Source organism: Pangasianodon hypophthalmus, chromosome 30 (assembly GCF_027358585.1).
Source record: "Pangasianodon hypophthalmus isolate fPanHyp1 chromosome 30, fPanHyp1.pri, whole genome shotgun sequence".
Classification (NCBI taxonomy): domain Eukaryota; kingdom Metazoa; phylum Chordata; class Actinopteri; order Siluriformes; family Pangasiidae; genus Pangasianodon; species Pangasianodon hypophthalmus.
In genome coordinates this window covers 2,708,216-2,734,985 of record NC_069739.1, presented here as the reverse complement: position 1 = coordinate 2,734,985, position 26,770 = coordinate 2,708,216, and the positions used below count along the sequence as shown (strand labels likewise).

Sequence of the window (26,770 nt, the reverse complement as noted above, 5' to 3'; positions counted from 1 at the left end):
TAACTCTAACAACCAGAATAATATTAAGTGTCCAAATACTTTTTTAAATCTAATTATCACCAGTATATCTATTATTTTAAACATTTTTTAACATAATATCATCCAATATTTTTAAACATAATAATCATTTTTGTGGAATGTTTTGCTTGAGAAGTGCACTTGTGCTTTTTTTCTTTAAAGTAAATGCCACTTGTTTTGACATGTTGTTTTCTAATGCACTAAAATTCATACAGTTGTAAATGTGACTTAAGTCTCCAAAAAAAAAAAAAAAACCATTTGGGGCCACCCTATTTTAATATTGTTAAATGTTTTAAAATGAAATTTCAAGACAAAGTGTTTAGAAACAGCTTTAGATTTTAAAAAGTGAACGTACATTTTAGATCTTAGAATACATGCTGAAAATTAAAATGTTTTAAAAGGTATATATGATTGTAATGTGGTGTTATTTGACTCAAAATGTCTTTCTGAACAAAATTCACCCTTGTGCTATATGAGCATTTTTGGATTTCTAAAGCAGGGTTTCATAAAGATTTTCCATCCAGGGTCCCCTTTAACTGTTAAAGAAAGAAGAAGACATCAGACATCTTGAGTAAATATGTTTATGCTATTCTTACTATTCAAATATTATCATCTTCAGTCTCCTCAGTGCATCTGTCTGTTGTTTAGGACGGTCTGTATAAGTACTGGTTTGAGCTTGTTTCGTTGCTCAGACATGGCCTTATCTTAACTGAAGTAATGCTCAACTGTTTGTGTTTTATTTTCATTTTAAAATACTGCCATTCTTCAGCCATTTTCCTGAACTCACAGAGAGAGAGAGAGAGAGAGAGAGAGAGAGAGAGCAGCACTCAGAGATCAGTTTTGTTTTCTGTGAATGAACTTTGAGCTTCTGTGATTATAGTGTGACAGAGACACTGGGTGGAGCTTTAAAGTGTAATGGGTGGAGCTTTAAGTGAGGAGGGTGTAACTAACCTCCATGGCTATAAGTAATATAATGTGATGTAATGGTATTAATTATTAAGGTGATTAATGTGACAGGATGAGTTTCTGCACATTTTCCTGTGGATCACGCAAACATTTTCCCATTACCTCATACTTCTCATTGTCTCCATTCCACCTCAACCTCCAATCCTTCTATATAAATGGACTGAACCTCTGTGTGAAACTGAGGTGTAATTAGCACAGTTATGTAAACAATGGCTAATCATCCGTCCCTCTGGTTAAGTTGACTGTATGGTCGTGTGAATGGTTGGAGCATCTCTTCCTCTCAGCTCACACAGGTAGATTTGAGATCTCTAATAAATTTCTGGTCCTAAGTTTAATTTGATCAGCCTTTCAGTGTGTAGTAAAGAGTCAGCACTTGATTCATTTCAAACCTGATTTGGAACAGAGTCTGTCAGGCTTTCTGAGATATACCAGTACAGCTGTATAAAGCTGCAAATGCACTAATCGCTCTATAATCCAGTAAGAGAGTCTTAACATCCAAGATTTAAGGAAATAAACAATAAACACGTGACTAGTTGAACACCAGAAGGTTTAAAATGTAACTGACTGGTGTTAGTTTACTGGTGAGAATGGTGTGAACAGTATTTTCACCAGCAGAGGGCGGAAGTGGGCAGTAGGGTGAAGTTTGGTTTCTTTTTTAAGTCGCATTCTGTGGCTTGTAACTTTCTCTCTGAGTGATCATTTTCCATGTAAATATAGCCGAAATCACAGCACAGCCAATGTCTTTAACTTGTGTGTGTGGTGATTTTGTCAGACGACGTGGCGGTTATAAAATCAGGATTTTAGCAGCGCAGAGCAGCAGCTTGGAAATGGCTTGGAAGTGACTGCTGGTTAACATGTAGTCTTAATGAGCCGCGTTTCACTCCCTATTTCAGACTCGTTCCGCTGTCTGACAACAGAAACAGAAAAATGGGTCAATGTGAACAGCTTTACTGGGAATTCGGCTTTATTAAAATACAGTATGTGAGCACAGAGAGAAGGAGAGAAGCAAACAGATGTAAAGGGCTAACACCAGGCAGAATGCAAACACGACGCCATGACGTCACATTTAGCGACTTTTCGAGCAGGCTTTAGCTACTTTTCATTGAAAGCAGTTGGCAGCAGTGCACTGAGGAGAGCCATTATCTGTCTCTAAACGCTTTTGAATGTATTTTTCAGGTGAGTTTGTGTAAATTGTGGCACCTTTTAGTGAGTGTGTGCTGTTAAAATCACTGCAGCGTCGAATGTTTGTGTGTATTTGATGTGTATGTTTCCAGTAAGAGAGATTAGCTGCTTCTCCTGCTCACTGTTCCACTGGGCCTGGAGATGTGGAGTGTGATTTCTGCACTGAGAGAAAACACAAAGCCGTCAAGTCCTGTCTGATTTGTCTGACCTCCTTTTGTGAACCTCATCTGAAAGCTCAGCATGAAGTTCCAGCTTTGAAAAGGCACAAGCTGGAAAAAGCCACGACGCAGCTACAGGAGAAGATCTGCTCACATTACCACAAGCTGATGGAGATCTACTGTCATACTGACCAAAGCTCCATCTGTTATTTGTGTGCGATGGATGAACACAAAGCTCACAACATCATCTCAGGTGTGTCAGAAAGAACCGAGAAACAGGTGAGAACTAGCAAGTGGTCACTTTGTTGGTAATCGGCGTTATCTGTACACTAAATGTCACAGTTTACTTGAAGTACCATTAATGTACACTTATTCAGATTATACTTAATATAATGCTGAGGACGATTGTTTTTATTTTCTCACAGCATGAGCTAGAGGAGGAGCAGATGAAATCCCAGCAGAGAATCCAGGAGAAGCAGAAGAAGGTGCAGGAGCTGAAACAGGCTGTGAACACTATAAAGGTGAGCAGTGAGTAGAGCAGATTCACCCACGCCTCAACTCTTTACCTCAGCAATAAATAAATAATAATAATGTTAGTCCTGTCTGTATTTAGTCATTTAGAAAGGCTATTTAGAAAGGAACTTGACTCGTTTCGAGGACATTGATTTGTTATGAGGACCTCGATGCAGGACATTGATTTGTTTCCTGTAATATTGTTTAATTGTCTCCAAACTCCAGAGTAGTTGGGGTTCTGGTCTAGTGATTATAGCCAGCTTTTGCTGAGGTAATTGCTGATATTCCTTTCTATGTTAAAAAAAAAAGGTTTGCATTGAAAGCTGGAGCTTTTTAACAGAAGGTAATGTAGGATCAGTCTATGGTGGCCGAGTGATACCTAGTCTTGGAGTCTTTTATTGGTTTGGGTGGTTTGACTCTCTTTAACTGTTGACTGATGTAGTAATACGTAATTACAATATATAAGTATTAATACATAATGTAACTAGGAAGTTAACTATGACGATGAATGTTATTTGAGCTTTAAAATTAAACTGTGTGTGTGTGTCTCCTAACAGCTGAGTGCACAGACAGCAGTGGAGGACAGTGAGAGGATCTTTACTGAGCTGATCAGCTCCATGGAGAAAAAGCGCTCGGAGGTGACGGAGCTGATCAGAGCTCAGGAGAAGGCTGAACTGAGTCGAGCTGAACGACTCCTGGAGCAACTGGAGCAGGAGATTGCTGATCTTCAGAGGAGAGTCACTGAGCTGGAGCAGCTTTCACACACACACGATCACATCCATTTCCTCCAGGTAACACTCACTGTCTGATCTACAGAGAGAGCTCTGTACGCCTCTTTCCACCCTGCAGCCAGCTGCACCAGATGTGCGTAAGGTTGATCTCAAGTCAGTCCTAAATCATACGTTGTGAGGCAGCAGTAGTACCCACTCCACCACTGTGCTGCCCATGTACCTTACTAATAATCTCAATTTGATTTATGATGAAGAAGCTTTCTATGCTAGCTGATATAAAATAATGTTACATTCAAACTAGACTATGACAGAGCTTAAGTTTGACTGTTGCGACTGGCTTCTAGTCTCCAGGCCTGGAGTTTACGAAAATAATGAATGTACTTGTCTTAGATCACAAGTGTGTCATGTCTAATTTAGTCTGTGATTGTTTATTCCTATTACCCTCCTTTTTACTGTGTAGAGTTTCCAGTCTGTCTCTTCTGGACATAAGGACTCATCAAGCATCCACGTTAATCCACGTCTCTCATTCGACGGTGTGAGGAAGTATCTCTCAGACCTGAAAAAGCGACTGGAGGAATTCTGCACTGAGGAATTGAAAATCTCTCCACATGGTGAGTAAACACGTGCTGACAAAAATATTTGATGTGTGTGTCTTTTTTTTTTTTTCCAAAAGGCCAATTGTGTTTCATTAATTTATTCTGTTGTCTCCACAGATTCTGCAGTTCAGATGATGTCACCCTCAGAGCCAAAGAGCAGGCAAGATTTTTTGAAATGTATGTCACTCTCTCACACACACACACACACACACACACACACACAACCAATTATATCTGTTCAACACATACGCTTGGTTAATCCACTTCTAGCAATTTTCTTCTGTCTTTTGTAGTTTGGCTTTTGTTAATTCTAATTAGAAATGGTAGTATCTATGTATATATAGCTTTTAAAGCTAACTAGTTAAACACAAATTAAACAATGCACTAATCAGTGTGAAAATTGGCTGTTTGTTTTACGTGCTCAGCTTCATACTAGCTTCATTCTCAGATCGTAGCAAAGCAAGCTAACTCTACTAGCTACATACACTCGCTAGAGGCATAAACAATCTCTGCTACTTCCTTCCAAGCTTTATTTTTCTTCATAATGTCTCTATGCATGTTTAATGAGAGGTAAAATTTGACAGGGAAAGATGAAGCTAAGTTTTTCTAAAGTTTTGGTGCATCAAACTGTAAATGGGAACTAATTACAGGTAAGAACTAAAGTAATGAGAGGTAACTGAAGAAACACTGAACCACATACATGCCATAGGACTGGACAGAGGAATCATTCAAGCCCGTCATTAGGATTTGTTGCTTTGCTGTGTCATGCCTGCTTTATACCTGAGATGAAATGTCAGTTGTCGCTGAAATCATGGCTCCTTCTTACACACCTACGTAGAAACTCAATGATCATTTGTCGCTTTGTCACTTGCTAGTGTGAACATAGGTTTAGGTAAGAAACAGTATAAATAGGTTGGTGTCTCACTTAAGTAATAAATGTATTTTTTTAATTATACCTTACATTCTTCTCATTTATTTCAGATTTCTGTTCTCTGACTCTGGACCCCAACACAGTAAATCAGCACCTCATTCTGAGTGACAACAACAGAGTGCTGAGACACAGCTGGAGAGACCAGGAGTACTCTGATCATCCGGAGCGGTTTGACTACCACTGGCAGGTGTTGTGTGAGGAGAGTATGCTTGCACGCCATTACTGGGAGGTGGAGTGGATGCGAGATGACGATGTGGAAATATCCGTCTCGTACAGAGAGATCTGCAGGAAAGGATGGCGCGACGAGTGCAAGTTTGGACGCAACGATCAGTCCTGGTGTCTGCGCTGTTCTTCCACGTCTCTCTGTTTCTATCACAACAACATTCAGACCAAGATCCAAGGGCCATCATCCTCCAGAATAGGAGTGTATGTGGATCACAGTGCAGGAACTCTGTCTTTCTACAGCGTCTCTGACACGATGAAGCTCCTCCACAGAGTCCACACCACATTCACTCAGCCTCTATACGCTGGGTTTGGGATCTACTTGTTAGATGACGAAATAACTGTGAGGTTGTGTGATCCAGAGTAATGTGTGTAGTGCAGTAAGATGTGTTCCAGTTTCTCACAACTATATATATATATATATATATTGTTAAATTGACTTGTTAATCTCTGACACTTGTAGGAATACAAATATGAGAGTCACTGTTTTCCAGTATGCTGAATGACATCAGCTAAATGATTATGCTGAGCAAAGTTTCTAGTAGGAGGTTTCTGCCAGTTCCTGTTCTCTTTACTGTGAGTCAAACAAGCATAGTAACTGAGGCTACCACCTTTTGTCTGTGATGGCTCTTGGTGCCTCTGCCCCATTCTTTGCATTGGTGGCCATTGTTCATGATCATCATTACCTGAGGTGTGGACTTTTCTTTATCTCTATGATAATGAAGTGTGTGAGTGGTTTAGTTATGCTGATTGGATTAGAGCTGGTGAAACTGCAGAGTCTGGGGAGGGTTCCTATAACTCTGTACTTCTTTTCCATGTTTTGCTTAAAGGTGTCACCTGAGTGCTTTTGTCTTCACCTATAAGGACTGACCCTTAAAATGTGTATAAAACTACAATGTGCAGATCTCTTGTTTAGACTTGATGACTGCAGAGTGAAACAGCACGTTCTCAATAAAGAATCCTGCTGAAGATATACCCGAGTCTCCTGGTCTTCACTTCTGAGTTTCCAACACACCCCAACTTTGATTTTGGCTCTGTGTAGAAGCATCAGTTACACTATTATACACATGTACAAATAAAAATGGAAATGAGTTTTTTTAACACTGCTGTGTGGAAATTAAACTGTTTTAGATTTGTTACATAAACGTAGCGCATGTGCTCTAATATAAAAGCTCTAAACTTTTATCTTTCTAAGTGCAGACTCGGCATCAGCAGAAACACGACGAGCAAGTAGAACACGGTTCTCTCCATCTTTACTGCTGAGATCTCTGACATTCTCTCCTATACATCAATGTCCTTAAATAACCCCAGCTTTACCTGGACATTCTCTCTGCTTACTAAACACAATCTATGCTCAGGTCAATCATTAAACCCAGACTTGTGAGATATGGGAATTTAATCTTCCAGAGCAGGAATTTCCGAAAAAAGGAGGAGAGAAGGAGAAAATATTACAAGTGACTGTTCATGGTGTCGCTACATTTCTATTCTGATAAAGTTCAATAACTTGGTGCAATCATAAATGGTTATGACATTTTATATTTATAAGTGAACTATGTTCATGATTCTGTTGAAAATGATACAGAAGTTGTTTGATACCTGATAATAACATAAAGTAATAATATTTCAGAAAATTAAAATGTTTCTCTTTGCTCCAGTCAGACTGCAAAGTTTATAAGCCTAATCTTTTAGCTTCCATTTTACAATTACTGTAATCCTGTAGCTACCAACTTACAAGTAATGCTTAATTTAAAAATATTATTCAATTCAATTAAGAAAATAAATATAAAACAAAACTCAAAACTAAATTTTCTAATTCTTTGTCATTTTTTTAGCATCTTTCTTCTGTAGCATCTTTGTTTCTATTTAGATAATTCACATAATACAGACATAAGACTTTTACAGATAATAAAAACAAACGCTATACTGTGTGAACAATGGACATATGGACAAAGCAAGAGACAGAAATGTTTTTGGATTGTTTGCACGTGTCATTTTAAAACACAAAGGCGCTATGACACCAGTGTGTATTTGGTGGCTTTGTGGTAAAAGCCTTGCCTTAGGCCCATGAGCTTGCTAGTTCAAGTGCAGCTCATTGCTGTACTCAGTTTTTTGGGTGGAGAAATGGCGCTAAAAGGGCAGGTTTTTGTGCTGTCTACAAGTCTGTGCAGTTTACTTAGTTATATGACTGTCACTTATAGGAAGGTGAAAAGGACTATAAAACAGGTCCTTAGTGTGAGATCCTGTGGCTCATGTGGATGAGTGTCACCTCTGGGTTAAGAGGTTGCTGGTTCAAACCCCAGCCTGGACTCCAGGATCTGAACATAGAGACTTCAGGATTCAATGGCAGGCAGAAAGTGTGGGATGCCCCAGGGGGATGCCCCAGGGGGATGCCCCAGGGGGGTGGGTAATATCTGGGCAGTTGCCCTACCCAGGGTTGGGGTAGAAGGGTTATGATGCAGGGAGGAAGAGTGTTAACTTAGTTTTACATAATAGGGGGAGCACTGTGAAAACTAAGTTACCACACCCTCTCCAAGCCACCTGAACCCACACCTACCCAGCCCAATCCCTGGAGGGGCAGCTGCCCAGATATTGTCATCACACCCTCTAGACCACCTGCACCTTTCCCTCTGTCTGCCACTGATTCCTTTAACATCTATGTTTACATCCTGGAGTCCTGGCTGGGGTTTGAACCAGCAACCTCTTAACCCAGAGGTGACACTCATCCACATGAGCCACAGGATCTCACACAAGTGAACTCTTATAGTCCTTTTCACCTTCATCATATAAGTTCATATAAGTAAAGTGCATAGACTTGAACCAGTTACATCACACACCATCTTGGTTTAATATTTTTACGACGCAAAAGCCTGACCTAATATTTTCCATCTAACACACCAAGTAGAGACAAAAGCTGACTTCAAACCAGCACCTACTGAGTCCAGAGACAAGGTGTTTACCACAAAGCCACCAAATCCCCTCACAAACACAGTGGTGTCATAGCGCCTTTGTGCTTCAAAATGACACCCGCCAAAAAATAAATAAATTAATAAATACAATTATATATATATATATTTGTCTTCTGCTTTAATTTCATCCTTAATTTTACGTTCTCTTCGAGCCTCATGTACAATAATGGCCTGGTGTAAAAAATGAACAAAACAGTGCAGAGGTGCAATTATTATTATTATTATTATTATTATTATTATTATTAATGTGGGAAACCAAGACAAAATATTGTTTTAACAGAATACATGTGTTATGCATAATTAGAATTTTTTTTATGGTTTACAAGTAACCTGATGAGTGAAAATTCAGGGCCCTGGAGAAACTGGTGAACAATAAACCCAACACACGGATCAGTATCAGATTAGAAAATGATATTTATTTATGTATAATTCTAATTACTTCTATTATTGTGAACACACATCATATATACTTTATATAAGCTATTATTTAAAATAAAAATAATATTACTAAGATCAACAATAATAATAATAATAATAATAATAGTTAATATTATTTTAATAATATATTTTATACATGTAGCACCCCCTGCCCTCCTAGGATTTACTTCTCCTAAGTTCTGTTAGGGTGGAGCCCCGGGTTCAGGTAATGTGTCTCTTGACGAAAATATTAAAGTCGTTACTCCCCTCTAGTATTAAAATTAATTATGAGCTAAGCTATCCTTTTCCTTTAACAGATCGGATGGATGCTGTCAGCGGACCTACATTAACGGATTTCACACTCCAGGTAAGTGTAGGTCAGTACCCTTTACTTTCAGTGTAAACTAATATTCTGATACAGAAATGAACTCACTAGTCAGCAGAAAGTATCAAAATTAGGAAGATTATTTATTAACACAGATAAAGACACCAACAAATATATAAATATATACACAAATAGATCAATTAATAGATAAATAGGTAAATAAATAAATAGAAAGTGTGAAAGGAGAGAAACAGAAGAAACTATTCACTATCTATGACAGTGTCACATGGATCAATAACCCCAATAAAGAGAGCTGTTCACCTTCAGGTGTCTCTGTGTGACTTATTTCAAATACTAATCAATTAATAAACACACTCTAACTAATTACTTTATATGACCTCTTTTGAGAAAAGGTCAATACCCTCTTTGAACGGTGAAATGAGTGTCACAGACTATGTACAGGGGGATTAAAAGTGCAAAGAAGATAAATACAAGGCCTTACATAAGCATTCAGATTTCAAACAACACTAACACTAATGACTTGTGAGCTCACACACACACACACACACACACACACACACACCCCACCGTTGCAGGCCTGAGACGTTGCTAGGGCTCGTTGTGGCCCAATAAAACACAAAGCTGGCCTCTTCACTCTACTGAGCAACAAAATCAGTAAATAAAGCCCCTCAGTCCCGCTGTCATTAAGGCAGTAAGCGTTATGAGCTCCGCTCCGGATCTCGCTGCATCTGATGCCCACTGCAGTCTCTTCCGAATCGCTGTCTCCTCTCCAGCGGTACCAGAGGAACTCTCGATCGCGAGGGGATCAGAGCGCTATCTGGGATCTGTCCTCCAACCATGTCCTCCAACCATGTCCTCCTCCGAATCTCTCTCTCTCTCTCTCTCTCTCTCTACTTCATCCGCCGTTAACCGGAATAACGGACTTTCCGTTCCAACATAAACAAACACGGCAAGTGCCGTCTCGCGTGACACTAAATCTCACAAACTCACTGAAAATACTCAAAACAAACAACTAAATCGATTAAAAAACACTCATTCCTGCTGAAAACACCCAGCATACAAACAAAATAATTTTACTAAAGAGTCCGCTGCTTCACCTGTTCTCCCCTGAATGATAAATCAACCATCCAATAAGAATCCTCCTTCCAGTAGGGAGGCGGGACTATAACTTTTACAACCAATCAGATATGAATAGCCTTCCTCACCCATATTTGCATACAATCATTAAAAAATGAGGTTCTCACTCTTAAAGGGACAGTTACATACAAACGGAACCCTCATATGCGTCCTATTAAAACATGTACATAGATATTAATCAAAGATATTGTCAATTAGTAATATCATTAGTAAACCCAACTTTACCCAGGGTTACATACATAAATAAGAACCACAATGGTAAAAGACACAAAAAAGAATTAAAATCCTCAGTCCCAATAAACACACAGGAGCATGTGGGTGGAGTACACATCGTTTAATTAACAATCACAATCATAAAACACAAACAGAAAAGACAGAAGCTGCAATCTTGAACATTTACTGAACAGTGACCTCTAGTCACAGATTTCTCTGCGTCACCGATTTCAGCACAACTCACACAGCTCGCGCGCTGCACTTCTCACTCCTCCATCCTTTTCTTCTGAAATTTTACTAGTTTCTTGTCTGACAGTTCATTTTTAACATTTCCTTTTTAATTAATGTAAAATGACTAATCTGTTTTAATGAATACATTTAAATGAGTGTGTTTTTGTGCAGATGGATTGTGTGCTAGTCAGACAGATGACTGAGCAGCAATGTGGCAATGTGCAGGAATTTTACATAAAACACTACACACTTTATTTTGGATCACACAATCTCACAGTAGAACCAAACCATGAGTAGATCCTAAACCCAGCGTATAGAGGCTGAGTGAATGTGGTGTGGACTCTGTGGAGGAGCTTCATCGTGTCAGAGACGCTGTAGAAGGACAGAGTTCCTGCACTGTGATCCACATACACTCCTATTCTGGAGGATGATGGAACTCTGAGATCAGTCTTAATGTTGTTGTGATAGAAACAGAGAGAAGAAGAAGAAGAAGAAGAAGAAGAACACCGCAGACTCCAGGACTGATTGTTGTATCCAAACACACACTCATTACCCGGTCCTTTCCTGCTGATGTCTTTATATGAGACTGATATGAACACACCAGCACCACTCCACTCCACCTCCCAGTAACAGCGTCCACACACACTCTCCTTACACAACACCTGACAGTAGGAGTCAAATCTCTCTGGATGATCAGAGTACTGCTGCTCGCTCTCACTGTACCTCACCGCTCTGTTCTTCTCAGACAGAATGAGTTTACGATGTACTGTGTTGGGATCCAGAGTCAGATAACAGAAATCTGAAATAAAAGAGAAAAACAAACTGAACGTGGCATGTTTTATTAAAAGTGTAAGCGCTAAGCGTATAGCCAATACAATAATTAGCTTTTTAATATTTAACCGGAGAGTTGTAGTTTTTCGCCGTCCTTTTATCAATACAAAGAAGCGTACCCGGAAGTGATAATGGACTACATTTCCCATGAGGAGGTCACCTCCGCCATTACTAATTTACATTTTAGAAAGAGCCAGTGTGAGTTTAACAGAAGACGAACAAGGAAGGATATTCAAGGTAAGTGTTTTATTTTTTTGCAGCTTTGTTATTAGTTTCTGGTTACAAAAATAAGAATGTGAAAGAAGTAATATTATGGAAACGTGTGCAGAAAGTTTGAGAAGTTAGTGTAGCAGCTCGCTGGATAACTGTGGTGCACTAATACTGTCCTCCTAATGAGAGGAAATGCACAGTCAGATTATCAAAGTGTTCTCCTAGTAATCCTAACACTCAGCTAGACACACCTTACACCATGACCATCATGTCTGAAAAGTACTGTTTCATTTATTATTATTATTATTATTATTATTATTATTATTATTATTATAATTTAGGACAAGTCCTTTCAGAGTGTTTTTTTTTATCTGTAATTAACCCAGCTGTTAAGCCTAATTTTATTAAACACAACAAGTATTGCAGATGATAGTAGTAGATAGTAGTGTTCTGGCACACATAATGTGTAAATATATATACATCTGAGGGCTCCACAAATGACTGATGGTTTTAAAAGGGGTTTAAAAACGTACCTTTATAAAAAGTGTTTTAATATAGTTTAAATTTCTGTGCTAATCTCAGTTGGCAGCTGGTTTTAATTGCTGTTTTTTTGTAGCACTTTGAGATTTTCTTTAAAATGTAAAGTGCTTTATAAATAAAATGTATTATTATTATTAATATTATTATTATTATATATATACACACACACACTTACAGTTCTGTGCAAAAGTCTTAGGCACATGCAATGAAATGCTGCAGAGCAAAGATGCCTTCAAAAATAATGAAATTAAATGTTTATACATTTAAAAAATACCATAAAAAGCAGTAAACAGTAATAAATGACACAAAGTCAATATTTGGTCTGATGACACTTTGCTTTAAAAAAAAAAACACTATCTGAGGTGCAGTGTGTGCAGTTTTATAAGGAAATGAGCTGGAAGTGTTACTGAGCATCTTGCAGAAGCAGCCACAGTTCTTCTGGAGACTTTGACTGTCGACTCGCTTCTTATTTCTGCAGCGAAACCCAGCAGCCTTCATTATGTTTTTATCTGAAAAGTGTCTCTTATGGAATCTGCTGCTTTCTTTACTGACATACAAACATTTTTCTGGAACATTTCATTTTGTGCTGAAAAACCAATGTTTGGAAATTTAAAATGTTTTTGTACTGAATCAATAATGTAGAATTCAGAAAATAAACATCTATAACAAAGTTTGTACTAAAAAAATAGGGTGCCTAAGACCTTTGCACAGTACTGTACATATATACCACTGACAGAGCATGTGTGTTTGAAGCTAAATGCACCCTCTGCATCTTTTCAACATGGGGCACAAAGTCTTTTTTTTTTAAAATCCTTCCATTAATTTACACGTGTAATTGCTAGTGTGCTAGAGGTTCTTTACTCTTACTGTCCAATTTAATAGGAACACCTGTACACCTGCTCATTCATGCATTTATTCAATCAACCAGTGTATAAAATCATGCAGATCCAGATCAAGAGCTTCAGTTAATGTTCACATCAAACATCAGAATCAGAAAAAAGTCAATGTTTTTTGTTTTTCAATCCATTCTGTGTAAACTCCAGAGACTGTTGTGTGTGAAAATCCCAGGAGATCAGCAGTTTCTGAAATACTCAAACCAGCTCATCTGGCACCAACAACCATGCCACGGTTAAAGTCACAGAGATCACACTTTTTCTTCATTCTGATGTTTGATGTGGATATTAACTGAAGCTCTTGACCTGGATCTGCTTAGAATTTAAATAAAATACAAAAAATCTGTTTAACATGCCTGTTTCTAAGGTAAGAATTGTGTTTGTAGGTTAAAATGATGTCTGTTTCTGCTTTTATATGCAGACCTGCTGTTACATTTGCTATTCAGTCAACCAATAAAAGTTGTTTAGAAGGTAAACGTCATTCTGGGTTAATAATTTTGTTAGCATCAATGGAAACAATATTGTTTCTTATTACTTATAGTGCATTTGGTCCCCACAAGGAATGAAGACAGCTGGTGTGTGTTAGGGTGGACCTCACATATACTAAATACTGGAAACAGGTCCTACAAGTGACCACTGCGTGTGTGTGTGCGTGCGTGCGCGCACGTGTGTGCATGTATGTGTGTGCATGCACGTTGGGTGTACATGCTTGTTGGGTGTAGCTGTAGGTGTGTGTGTGTGTGTGTGTGTGTTTGTGCTTTACACGTACATTTCAGAAAATCTTCTCTGCTCTGTGGCTCCGGTAGTGAAATGATCTGAACTGCTGCAGCTGTGGAGAGAAAAATGGAAACGAAGACAAAAAGCATCATCAGGTTGTGTAAAAGATGGAAACAGTTTAAAGTGATACAGTCAGTTTATTCATTTTAAATCAGTATTTTAGTTAAAGGTGTTATTTGAGTAAACTGTCTGCAAAAAGAAAGCAGGAGCATTGCTAAGAAATAATACTTCACAGAGCGAGTAAAGACGTCCATCATTGTGTTTCTCCAGCAGGAACAGCTCCTCTTACCATGTGGAGAGATTTTGTTAAATTCCTCCTCACAGAATTCCTCGAGTCTCTTCTTCAGATCTGAGAGAGAATTCCTCACTCCATCAAATGAGAGATGTTGATGGACAGTGATGTTGGACGTGTGAAAATCTGGTCTTTTTTGTTGGGGAGACCGACGTCCAGAAGCTAAAGCCTACAGAAAGCAATTTATACATCAAAAACAGTACACACAAACAAAGTACTTTGGAAAGTTTGTCTTTTTGCAAAATTCCTGATTTTTAAAAGTGTATTTACATCCATGAGCATTCTATCACTACATTACCCAGCTTGCATTACACAAATACATCATACGATCATTATGAATCCACCTTATAAGCCGCCAGTTTTTAATGTTGTAGCCATAGATATAGGAAAACAGTAGATACATTAGTCAGTGTTGGTGGCTACTGTGATCCTTCATTGCTCAACTGTCACGATAAACACACCAGACAAATGAAGTCATAGCTACTCGAGCCCAAATCCACAAACTATCAATAATGAACTTAACTAAGAACTGAAGTCGAGTTAAAAAGAAGCTAAACAGCACTAAACAATAACAAACAGTAATAAACTGTGAAGTCACCTGATCTCAGGATAACACCAGACACACTTGTGATGTCAGACAGGGACATTTATTGTTGCTTTAATGAGAGGTGTTTTAGAGAGTGTGTGAGGAACAGCTGGCTCTGTAGATCAGACAGTGAGTGTTACCTGGAGGAAATGGATGTGATCGTGTGTGTGTGAAAGCTGCTCCAGCTCATTGACTCTCCTCTGAAGATCAGCAATCTCCTGCTCCAGTTGCTCCAGGAGTCGTTCAGCTCGACTCAGTTCAGCCTTCTCCTGAGCTCTGATCAGCTCCGTCACCTCCGAGCGCTTTTTCTCCATGGAGCTGATCAGCTCAGTAAAGATCCTCTCACTGTCCTCCACTGCTGTCTGTGCACTGAGCTGTTAGGAGACACACACAAGATTTAAAGCTCATCTATCATTCCCTCTCTTACTGGGAATCTAAATGACTGGTTGTCCATGTTGTGTGTGTTTCTAGGAGCAGCTCTGTCTCTGCTCACTGCTCACCTTTATAGTGTTCACAGCCTGTTTCAGCTCCTGCACCTTCTTCTGCTTCTCCTGGATTCTCTGCTGGGATTTCTTCTGCTCCTCCTTTAGCTCACTCTGAGGACACATCAATTATTTTCAGCTCTTAATGAAGTATATTAATCTTTATTAGTTCCTACATCACAATACCTAATCACCTGGCAGCACAGTGTTGTAGAATTTCTATATGGTTACTGCATTTTGTAGTGTTACGAGCTAGAAATAACTTCCATGCTGCTTATTATGAGCGGCAAAATAAAGAGTAAAACTTGGGTTTTTGGGCAGAAGAGTAAAAGGAAAAACAAAGAATGTAAAAAGGCGGGATGCCGGTGTGATGGTTTCCAGTCAAGGGAACCATCAACCTTTAAACACGGCTTTTTTGAAATGTTGCCACATAGTTGGAAGCACACAATTGTACAGAATGTCTCTGTGTGCTGCATCATTACAGTTTCCTTTCTCTGGAACTAAGAGGCCCAAACCTGTTCCAGCATGACAATGCTCCTGTGCACAAAGCGAGCTCCATGAAGACATGGTGTGTGAAGGTTGCAGTGGAAGAACTCGAGTGTCCTGCACAGAGCCCTGACCTCGACCCCACTGAACACCTTTGGGATGAACTGGAATACCAACTGCACCCCAGACCTCCTAACTCAACATCAGCGGCTGACCTCACTAATGCTCTTGTATCTGAATGAACACAAATCCCCACAGCCACGCTCCAACATCTAGTGGAAAGCTTCCCAGAAGAGTGGAGCTTATTATAACAGATTTATTCATGTTTGCTGTACCTCAATTCTCTCTCTCTCTCTCTCTCTCTCTCTCTCTCTCTCTCTCACTCTCTCTCTCTGCTTTCGTGTGCCATGCTCTGTCCCTTCCTGGTCTGACCAGATTAGGACTAACACTGACAAAAGTTTTAACACTATCTTAACCAGAACACAACATTTTAACAAGCTTTTACAAAACTGAAATTAAAGTTCAAATCCTGTAACTGACTAAAGCAATTAATTCCAACTAAGAAATAAAACTAGGAAGAATTCATTCTGGAAAGATTTCTAGTTCTCACCTGTTTCTCAGCTCTTTCTGCTGCGGCTGTGATGGTGTCGTGACCTTTGTGATTATCCATCGTACACAAATAACAGATGCAGGTTTGATCAGTACGACAGTAGATCTCGATCAGCTTGCTATGTTGAGAGCAGATCTTCTCTTGTAGTTTTGCTGAAGCTTCGATTAATGTGTGTTTCTTTAAACCAGAAATTTCCAGATGAGGTTTCAGATGAGTTTCACAAAATGAAGTCAAACACATCAGACAGGACTTGACGGCTTTGCGTTTTCTCCCGGTGCAGAAATCACACTCCACGTCTCCAGGTCCAGCGTAACAGTGAGCAGGAGAAGCAGCTTGGAGTTCAGTCTTCTTCAGTTTCTCCACCACTTCAGCCAGCATGGTGTTTCTGCGTAGAACAGGCCTTGGAGTGAAAGTGTGTCTGCACTGAGGACAGCTGTAGACGCCCTTCTGATCCTCCTGATCCCAGCAGCCATTAATACACAACTTACAGAAACTGTGACCACAGGGGATAGCCACCGGATCCTTCAGGAGATCCAGACACACTGGACAGCTGAACTGGTCCTGATCTACTGAAATACTGGCCTCTGCCATTTTCCTGAACTCACACACTGAGAAAGAGAGAGAGATCAGTTTTGTTTTCTCTGAAATGAGGAGTTACTTCCTGATTCTCTGAGTGTGTGAGAGGAAGAGGAGGAGCACAAACGCAGAGAGGTTATCAATCCTCCTCTGTTAACCATTTCATCTCCCTTCAGTACATAAATATAACCCGTGTAGCTACACTTATTAGGATTAAGTTCATGAAACACACACAGAATGGGTTTTAAATTTCTGGTCTTTTTTTCCTACTGACACCTCAAGCAAAACTTTCATCCTTGTTGATAAATTACAATTGTTACAATTTAAGAACTTATTCCTAGTGACATCTTTAAAATTATATTCATCCTGGAAGAATGTTGGAGCCATTTTTAAAGTGAGAAGTTCTCACTTTACAGTTCTCCAGAAGCTGCTGTTTTTCTGTGTTTGTTCTTTTGCAGATTTCAGCCTTGCTGTTTTATTCTTGAGGCTGTTGAATGGTTTCTGCTGCATTACTCTTCCTCTGTACCCATGCTCCATGATCCTGTTGTGAATAGTCTGTGCTCTAGTTGTATCTGGTAATTCTCAATCATCTCTGAAGCAATCCTTGCTGCTGTTTCTCGGCTGTTGTACTTGATTTTATTCACAATTATCTGCCCAATCGGCTGGTGGTCTTTCTGATTCTGCCTGTATGTCGACTGTTTTCATTCACAAGTCCTTCTTCTTTGAACTTTTTTTTTTTTTTGAAGTTTTGCTGATCAGCTGAATAAAGCGGCCTTCTTTCCTTCTTTCCTCATAACTTAATTCCTTCATCTGAGTCATTTTTGCAATGACTTTTAACCAGCTGGTCTAAAGGTAATTTAAAGTAGATGTATGTAGTCAGTTACCTTCAGTTACATACAGATACCTCTAGCAGAGTAACCACATGGTGTAGTTCATCATATTAACTGTGGATTAACTCTAACAACCAGAATAATATGAAGTCTACAAATATATATATTTTTTAATTTTGACCAGTATATCTATTATTTTTTATATTTTTAAACATAATAATCATTTTTGTGGAATGTTTTGCTTGAAAAGTGTGCTTGTGCTTTTTTCTTTAAAATAAATGCCACTTGTTTTGACATGTTGTTTTCTAATGCAGTAAAATTCATACAGTTGTAAGTGTGGCTTAAGTCTCCAAAAAAAAAAAAAAAACATTTGGGGCCACCCTATTTTAATACTGTTAAATGTTTTAAAATGAAATTTCAAGACAAAGTGTTTAGAAACAGCTTTAGATTTTAAAAAGTGAACGTATATTCTAGATCTTAGAATACATGGTGAAAATTAAAATGTTTTAAAAGGTATATATGATTGTAATGTGGTGTTATTTGGCTCAAAATGTCTTTCTGAACAAAATTCACCCTTGTGCTCTATGTGCATTTTTGGATTGTTAAAGCAGGGTTTTGTAAAGATTTCCCATCCAGGGTCTCCTTTAACTGTTAGAAAGAAAGAAAGAAAGAAAGAGAAAGAAAAGAAAATCCACAGACATCTTGAGTAAATATGTTTATGCTATTCTTACTATTCAGATATTATCATCTTCAGTCTCCTAAGTGAACTGCATCTGTCTGTTGTTTAGGACGGTCTGTATAAGAACTGGTTTGAGCTTGTTTCAGTGCTCAGACATGGCCTTATCTTAAGTGAAGTAATGCTCAACTGTTTGTGTTTTTATTTTCATTTTGAAATACTGGCTTCAGCCATTTTCCTGAACTCACAGAGAGAGAGAGAGAGAGAGAGAGAGAGAGAGAGCAGCACTCAGAGATAAGTTTTGTTTCCTCTGAATGAACTTTGAGCTTCTGTGATTATAGTGTGACAGAGACACTGGGTGGAGCTTTAAAGTGTGATGGGTGGAGCTTTAAGTGAGGAGGGTGTAACTAACCTCCATGGCTATAAGTAATATAATGTGATGTAATGGTATTAATTATTAAGGTGATTAATGTAATGAGATGAGTTTCTACACATTTTCCTGTGGATCACGTAAAGATTTTCCCATCACCTCATACTTCACAGACACTCTCATTGTCTCCATTCCACCTCAACCTCCATTCCTTCTATATAAATGGACTGAACCTCTGTGTGAAACTGAGGTGTAATTAGCACAGTTATGTAAACAATGGCTAATCGTCCGTCCCTCTGGTTAAGTTGACTATATGGTCGTGTGAATGGTTGGAGCATCTCTTCCTCTCAGCTCACACAGGTAGATTTGAGATCTCTAATAAATTTTTGGTCCTAAGTTTAATTTGATCAGCCATTCAGTGCGTAGTAAAGAGTCAGCACTTGATTCATTTCAAACCTGATTTGGAACAGAGTCTGTCAGGCTTTCTGAGATATACCAGTACAGCTGTATAAAGCTGCAAATGCACTAATCGCTCTATAATCCAGTAAGAGAGTCTTAACATCCAAGATTTAAGGAAATAAACAATAAACACGTGACTAGTTGAACACCAGAAGGTTTAAAATGTAACTGACTGGTGTTAGTTTACTGGTGAGAATGGTGTGAACAGTATTTTCACCAGCAGAGGGCGGAAGTGGGCAGTAGGGTGAAGTTTGGTTTCTTTTTTAAGTCGCATTCTGTGGCTTGTAACTTTCTCTCTGAGTGATCATTTTCCATGTAAATATAGCCGAAATCACAGCACAGCCGATGTCTTTAACTTGTGTGTGTGGTGATTTTGTCAGACGACGTGGCGGTTATAAAATCAGGATTTTAGCAGCGCAGAGCAGCAGCTTGGAAATGGCTTGGAAGTGACTGCTGGTTAACATGTAGTCTTAATGAGCCGCGTTTCACTCACTATTTCAGACTCGTTCCGCTGTCTGACAACAGAAACAGAAAAATGGGTCAATGTGAACAGCTTTACTGGGAATTCGGCTTTATTAAAATACAGTATGTGAGCACAGAGAGAAGGAGAGAAGCAAACAGATGTAAAGGGCTAACACCAGGCAGAATGCAAACACGACGTCATGACGTCACGGACACGCTAATCAGCGCATGACGTCACATTTAGCGACTTTTCGAGCAGGCTTTAGCTACTTTCCATTGAAAGCAGTTGGCAGCAGTGCACTGAGGAGAGCCATTATCTGTCTTTAAACGCTTTTAAATGCATTTTTCAGGTGAGTTTGTGTAAATTGTGGCACCTTTTAGTGAGTGTGTGCTGTTAAAATCACTGCAGCGTCGAATGTTTGTGTGTATTTGATGTGTATGTTTCCAGTAAGAGAGATTAGCTGCTTCTCCTGCTCACTGTTCCCCTGGGCCTGGAGATGTGGAGTGTGATTTCTGCACCGAGAGAAAACACAAAGCCGTCAAGTCCTGTCTGATTTGTCTGACCTCCTTTTGTGAACCTCATCTGAAAGCTCAGCATGAAGTTCCAGCTTTGAAAAGGCACAAGCTGGAAAAAGCCACGACGCAGCTACAGGAGAAGATCTGCTCACAGCACCACAAGCTGCTGGAGATCTACTGTCATACTGACCAAAGCTCCGTCTGTTATTTGTGTGCGATGGATGAACACAAAGCTCACAACATCATCTCAGGTGTGTCAGAAAGAACCGAGAAACAGGTGAGAACTAGCAAGTGGTCATTTTGTTGGTAATCGGCGTTATCTGTACACTAAATGTCACAGTTTACTTGAAGTACCATTAATGTACACTTATTCAGATTATACTTAATATAACGCTGAGTACGATTGTTTTTATTTTCTCACAGCATGAGCTAGAGGAGGAGCAGATGAAATCCCAGCAGAGAATCCAGGAGAAGCAGAAGAAGGTGCAGGAGCTGAAACAGGCTGTGAACACTATAAAGGTGAGCAGTGAGTAGAGCAGATTCACCCACGCCTCAACTCTTTACCTCAGCTCCAAACTGTGTCGTAACTAATAAATAAATAATAATAATGTTAGTCCTGTCTGTATTTAGTCATTTAGAAAGGCTATTCAGAAAGGAACTCGACACGTTTCGAGGACATTGACTTGTTATGAGGACCTCGATGCAGGACATTGATTTGTTTCCTTTAATATTGTTTAATTGTCTCCAGAGTAGTTGGGGTTCTGGTCTAGTGATTATAGCCAGCTTTTACTGAGTTAATTGCTGATACTCCTTTCTATGTTAAAAAAAACAAATGTTTACATAGAAAGCTGGAGCTTTTTCACAAAGGTAATGTTGGATCAGTCTATGGTGGCCGAGTGATACCTAGTCTAATTACAACCTAGTATTCACAGTATATAAGTATTAATACATAATGTAACTAGGAAGTTAACTACGACAATGAATGTTATTCGAGCTTTAAAATTAAACTGTGTGTGTGTGTGTGTCTCCTAACAGCTCAGTGCACAGACAGCAGTGGAGGACAGTGAGAGGATCTTTACTGAGCTGATTAGCTCCATGGAGAAAAAGCGCTCGGAGGTGACGGAGCTGATCAGAGCTCAGGAGAAGGCTGAACTGAGTCGAGCTGAACGACTCCTGGAGCAACTGGAGCAGGAGATTGCTGATCTTCAGAGGAGAGTCACTGAGCTGGAGCAGCTTTCACACACACACGATCACATCCATTTCCTCCAGGTAACACTCACTGTCTGATCTACAGAGAGAGCTCTGTACGCCTCTTTCCACCCTGCAGCCAGCTGCACCAGATGTGCGTAAGGTTGATCTCAAGTCAGTCCTAAATCATACGTTGTGAGGCAGCAGTAGTACCCACTCCACCACTGTGCTGCCCATGTACCTTACTAATAATCTCAATTTGATTTATGATGAAGAAGCTTTCTATGCTAGCTGATATAAAATAATGTTCCATTCAAACTAGATTGTGACAGAGCTTAAGTTTGACTGTTGCGACTGGCTTCTAGTCTCCAGGCCTGGAGTTTACGAAAATAATGAATGTACTTGTCTTAGATCACAAGTGTGTCATGTCTAATTTAGTCTGTGATTGTTTATTCCTATTACCCTCCTTTTTACTGTGTAGAGTTTCCAGTCTGTCTCTTCTGGACATAAGGACTCATCAAGCATCCACGTTAATCCACGTCTCTCATTCGACGGTGTGAGGAAGTATCTCTCAGACCTGAAAAAGCGACTGGAGGAATTCTGCACTGAGGAATTGAAAATCTCTCCACATGGTGAGTAAAGACATGCTGACAAAAATGTTTGATGTGTGTGTGTGTGTGTGTGTGTGTTTTTTTTCAACAGGCCGATTGTGTTCCATTAATTTATTCTGTTGTCTCCACAGATTCTGCAGTTCAGATGATGTCACCCTCAGAGCCAAAGAGCAGGCAAGATTTTTTGAAATGTATGTCACTCTCTCACACACACACACACAACCAATTATATCTGTGCAACACAGACACTTGGTTAATCCACTTCTAGTGATTTTCTTCTGTCTTTTGTAGTTTGGCTTTTTTTAATTCTAATGAGAAATGGTAGTATCTATGTATATATAGCTTCTAAAGCTAACTAGTTAAACACAAATTAAACAATGCACTAATCAGTGTGAAAATCGGCTGTTTGTTTTACGTGCTCAGCTTCATACTAGCTTCATTCTCAGATCGTAGCAAAGCAAGCTAACTCTACTAGCTACATACACTCGCTAGAGGCATAAACAGTCTCTGCTACTTCCTTCCAAGCTTTATTTTTCTTCATAATGTCTCTATGCATGTTTAATGAGAGGGAAAAATTTGACAGGGAAAGATGAAGCTGAGTTTTTCTAACATTTTGGTGCATCAAACTGTAAATGGGAACTAATTACAGGTAAGAACTAAAGTAATGAGAGGTAACTGAAGAAACACATACATGCCATAGGACTGGACAGAGGAATCATTCAAGCCATCATTAGGATTTGTTGCTTTGCTGTGTCATGCCTACTTTATACCTGAGATGAAATGTCACTTGTCGCTGAAATCATGGCTCCTTGTTACACACATACGTAGAAACTCAATGATCATTTGTCGCTTTGTCACTTGCTAGTGTGAACATAGGTTTAGGTAAGAAATAGTATAAATAGGTTGGTGTCTCACTTAAGTAATAAATGTATTTTTTTAATTATACCTTACATTCTTCTCATTTATTTCAGATTTCTGTTCTCTGACTCTGGACCCCAACACAGTAAATCAGCACCTCATTCTGAGTGACAACAACAGAGTGCTGAGACACAGCTGGAGAGACCAGGAGTACTCTGATCATCCGGAGCGGTTTGACTACCACTGGCAGGTGTTGTGTGAGGAGAGTATGCTTGGACGCCATTACTGGGAGGTGGAGTGGATGCGAGATGACGATGTGGAAATATCCGTCTCGTACAGAGAGATCTGCAGGAAAGGATGGCGCGACGAGTGCAAGTTTGGACGCAACGATCAGTCCTGGTGTCTGCGCTGTTCTTCCACGTCTCTCTGTTTCTATCACAACAACATTCAGACCGAGATCCAAGGGCCATCATCCTCCAGAATAGGAGTGTATGTGGATCACAGTGCAGGAACTCTGTCCTTCTACAGCGTCTCTGACACGATGAAGCTCCTCCACAGAGTCCACACCACATTCACTCAGCCTCTATACGCTGGGTTTGGGATCTACTTGTTAGATGACGATATAACTGTGAGGTTGTGTGATCCTTAGTAATGTGTGTAGTGCAGTAAGATGTGTCCCAGTTTCTCACAACTATATATATTGTTAAATTGACTTGTTAATCTCTGACACTTGTAGGAATACAAATATGAGAGTCACTGTTTTCCAGTATGCTGAATGACATCAGCTAAATGATTATGCTGAGCAAAGTTTCTAGTAGGAGGTTTCTGCCAGTTCCTGTTCTCTTTACTGTGAGTCAAACAAGCATAGTAACTGAGGCTACCACCTTTTGTCTGTGATGGCTCTTGGTGCCTCTGCCCCATTCTTTGCATTGGTGGCCATTGTTCATGATCATCATTACCTGAGGTGTGGACTTTTCTTTATCTCTATGATAATGAAGTGTGTGAGTGGTTTAGTTATGCTGATTGGATTAGAGCTGGTGAAACTGCAGAGTCTGGGGAGGGTTCCTATAACTCTGTACTTCTTTTCCATGTTTTGTTTAAAGTTGTCACCTGAGTGCTTTTGTCTCCACCTCTAAGGACTGACCCTTAAAATGAGTATAAAACTACAATGTACAGATCTCTTGTTTAGACTTGATGACTGCAGAGTGAAACAGCACGTTCTCAATAAAGAATCCTGCTGAAGATATACCCGAGTCTCCTGGTCTTCACTTCTGAGTTTCCAACACACCCCAACTTTGATTTTGGCTCTGTGTAGAACCATCAGTTACACTATTATACACAACATGTACAAATAAAAATGGAAATGAGTTTTTTTAACACTGCTGTGTGAAAATTAAACTGTTTTAGATTTGTTACATAAAAGTAGCGCATGTGCTCTAATATAAAAGCTCTAAACTTTTATCTTTCTAAGTGCAGACTCGGCACCGGCATCAGCAGAAACACGACGAGCAAGTAGAACACGGTTCTCTCCATCTTTACTGCTGAGATCTCTGACATTCTCTCCTATACATCAATGTCCTTAAATAACCCCAGCTTTACCTGGACATTCTCTCTGCTTACTAAACACAATCTACGCTCAGGTCAATGATTAAACCCAGACTTGTGAGATACGGGAATTTAATCTTCCAGAGCAGGAATTTCCGAAAAAAGGAGGAGAGAAGGAGAAAATATTACAAGTGACTGTTCATGGTGTCGCTACATTTCTATTCTGATAAAGTTCAATAACTTGGTGCAATCATAAATGGTTATGACATTTTATATTTATAAGTGAACTATGTTCATGATTCTGTTGAAAATGATACAGAAGTTGTTTGATACCTGATAATAACATAAAGTAATAATATTTCAGAAAATTAAAATGTTTCTCTTTGCTCCAGTCAGACTGCAAAGTTTATAAGCCTAATCTTGTAGCTGCAATTTTACAATTACTGTAATCCTGTAGCTACCAACTTAAAAGTAATGCTTAATTTAAAAATATTATTCAATTCAATTAAGAAAATAAATATAAAACAAAACTCAAAACTAAATTTTCTAATTCTTTGTCATTTTTTTAGCATCTTTCTTCTGTAGCATCTTTGTTTCTATTTAGATAATTCACATAATACAGACATAAGACTTTTACAGAAAATAAAAACAAACACTATACTGTGTGAACAATGGACATATGGACGAAGCAAGAGACAGAAATGTTTTTGGATTGTTTGCACGTGTCATTTTAAAACACAAAGGCGCTATGACACCAGTGTGTATTTGGTGGCTTTGTGGTAAAAGCCTTGCCTTAGGCCAATGAGCTTGCTAGTTCAAGTGCAGTACTGTACTCAGTTTTTTGGGTGGAGAAATGGTGCTAAAAGGGCAGGTTTTTGTGCTGTTTACTTAGCTATATGACTGTCACTTATTGGAAGGTGAAAAGGACTATAAAACAGGTCATTAGTGTGAGATCCTGTGGCTCATGTGGATGAGTGTCACCTCTGGGTTAAGAGGTTGCTGGTTCAAACCCCAGCCAGGACTCCAGGATCTGAACATAGATGCTTCAGAAGTCAGCGGAAAGTGTGGGATGCCCAGAGGGTGTGATGGTGGCAAGGTGGGTAACATCTGAGTAGTTGCCCCCCCATGGTTGTGGTAGGTGAATGATGGGGTTATGATGCAGTGAGGAAGAGTGTTAATTTAGTTTTGCATAACAGGGGGAGCACTGTGAAAACTAAGTCACTACTCCTTCTCCAAGTCATCTGACCCCTCACCAGCCCAGTCCCCAGAGGGGCAGCTATCCAGATATTACCCCTTCAACCAGGACCACACCCTCTAGACCTCCTGCACTTTTCCCTCAGCCTGTCATTGATTCCTGAAGCATCTATGTTTATATCCTGGAATCCCAGCTGGGGTTTGAACCAGCAACCTCTTAACCCAAAGGTGAGACTCATCCACATGAGCCACAGGATCTCACACAAGTGAACTCTTTTATAGTCCTTTTCACCTTCATATAAGTCACTGTCGTCTAAGTTCATATAAGTAAAGTGCATAGACTTGAACCAGTTACATCACACACCATCTTGGTTTAATATTTTTACAACACAAAAGCCTGACCTAATATTTTCCATCTAACACACCAAGTAGAGACAAAAGCTGACTTCAAACCAGCACCTGCTGAGTCCAGAGGCAAGATGTTTACCACAAAGCCACCAAATCCCCTCGCAAACACAGTGGTGTCATAGCGCCTTTGTGCTTCAAAATGACACCCTCCAAAAAAAAAAAAAAATATGTAGAACATAATATTGTGTGTATATATATTTGCCTCCTGCTTTAGTAACATCCTTAGTTCTCTTCAAGCCTCATGTACAATAATGGCCTGGTGGAAAAAATGAACGGAACAGTGCAGAGGTGCAATTATTATTATTATTGATGTGGAAAACCAAGACAAAATATTGTTTTAACAGAATACATGTTTTACACATAATTAGAATTTTTTTTATGGTTTACAAGTAACCTGATGAGTGAAAATTCAGGGCCCTGGAGAAACTGGCGAACAATAAACCCAACACATGGATCAGTATCAGATTAGAAAATGAGATTTATTTATGTATAATTCTTATTACTTCTATTATTACAAATACACATCATATATACTTTATATAAGCTATTATTTAAAATAAAAAATAATATTATTAAGATCAACAACAACAATAATAATAGTTAATATTATTTTAATAATATATTTTATACATGTAGCACCCCCTGCCCTCCTAGGATTTACTTCTCCTAAGTTCTGTTAGGGTGGAGCCCCGGGTTCAGGTAATGTGTTCAATGAAAATATTAAAGTCGTTACTCCCCTCTAG

The 26,770-nt window shown here is 39.2% G+C and overlaps 3 protein-coding genes across 3 annotated transcripts; 2 read left to right on the top strand and 1 right to left on the bottom strand.

The window, feature by feature from the left end:
- Positions 1-1,677: 1,677 nt before the first annotated feature.
- Positions 1,678-6,290, top strand: LOC128317834 (tripartite motif-containing protein 16-like). Its single transcript, XM_053231668.1, has 7 exons — positions 1,678-2,160; positions 2,259-2,603; positions 2,750-2,845; positions 3,395-3,628; positions 4,029-4,179; positions 4,282-4,341; positions 5,146-6,290. The coding sequence occupies exons 2-7, from the start codon at positions 2,493-2,495 to the stop codon at positions 5,682-5,684; spliced, it is 1,191 nt and encodes a 396-aa protein (XP_053087643.1). The 5' UTR covers positions 1,678-2,160; positions 2,259-2,492; the 3' UTR covers positions 5,685-6,290.
- A 4,212-nt stretch (positions 6,291-10,502) lies between these two features.
- On the bottom strand, positions 10,503-17,037 carry LOC128317829 (tripartite motif-containing protein 16-like). Its single transcript, XM_053231662.1, has 6 exons — positions 16,335-17,037; positions 15,257-15,352; positions 14,897-15,130; positions 14,168-14,339; positions 13,871-13,930; positions 10,503-11,426 (listed from the first exon to the last, which is right to left on the bottom strand). Exons 1-6 carry the CDS (start codon positions 16,923-16,925, stop codon positions 10,879-10,881), a joined length of 1,701 nt encoding a protein of 566 aa, XP_053087637.1. The 5' UTR covers positions 16,926-17,037; the 3' UTR covers positions 10,503-10,878.
- A 3,121-nt stretch (positions 17,038-20,158) lies between these two features.
- LOC128317838 (tripartite motif-containing protein 16-like) lies at positions 20,159-24,126 on the top strand (the record flags this gene model as incomplete). The annotated part of the gene is made up of 6 exons (XM_053231672.1): positions 20,159-20,500; positions 20,647-20,742; positions 21,259-21,492; positions 21,893-22,043; positions 22,154-22,213; positions 22,994-24,126. Coding segments are annotated over 6 exons (1,419 nt in total), but the record flags the coding sequence as incomplete, so codon positions are not given.
- Positions 24,127-26,770: the final 2,644 nt, after the last annotated feature.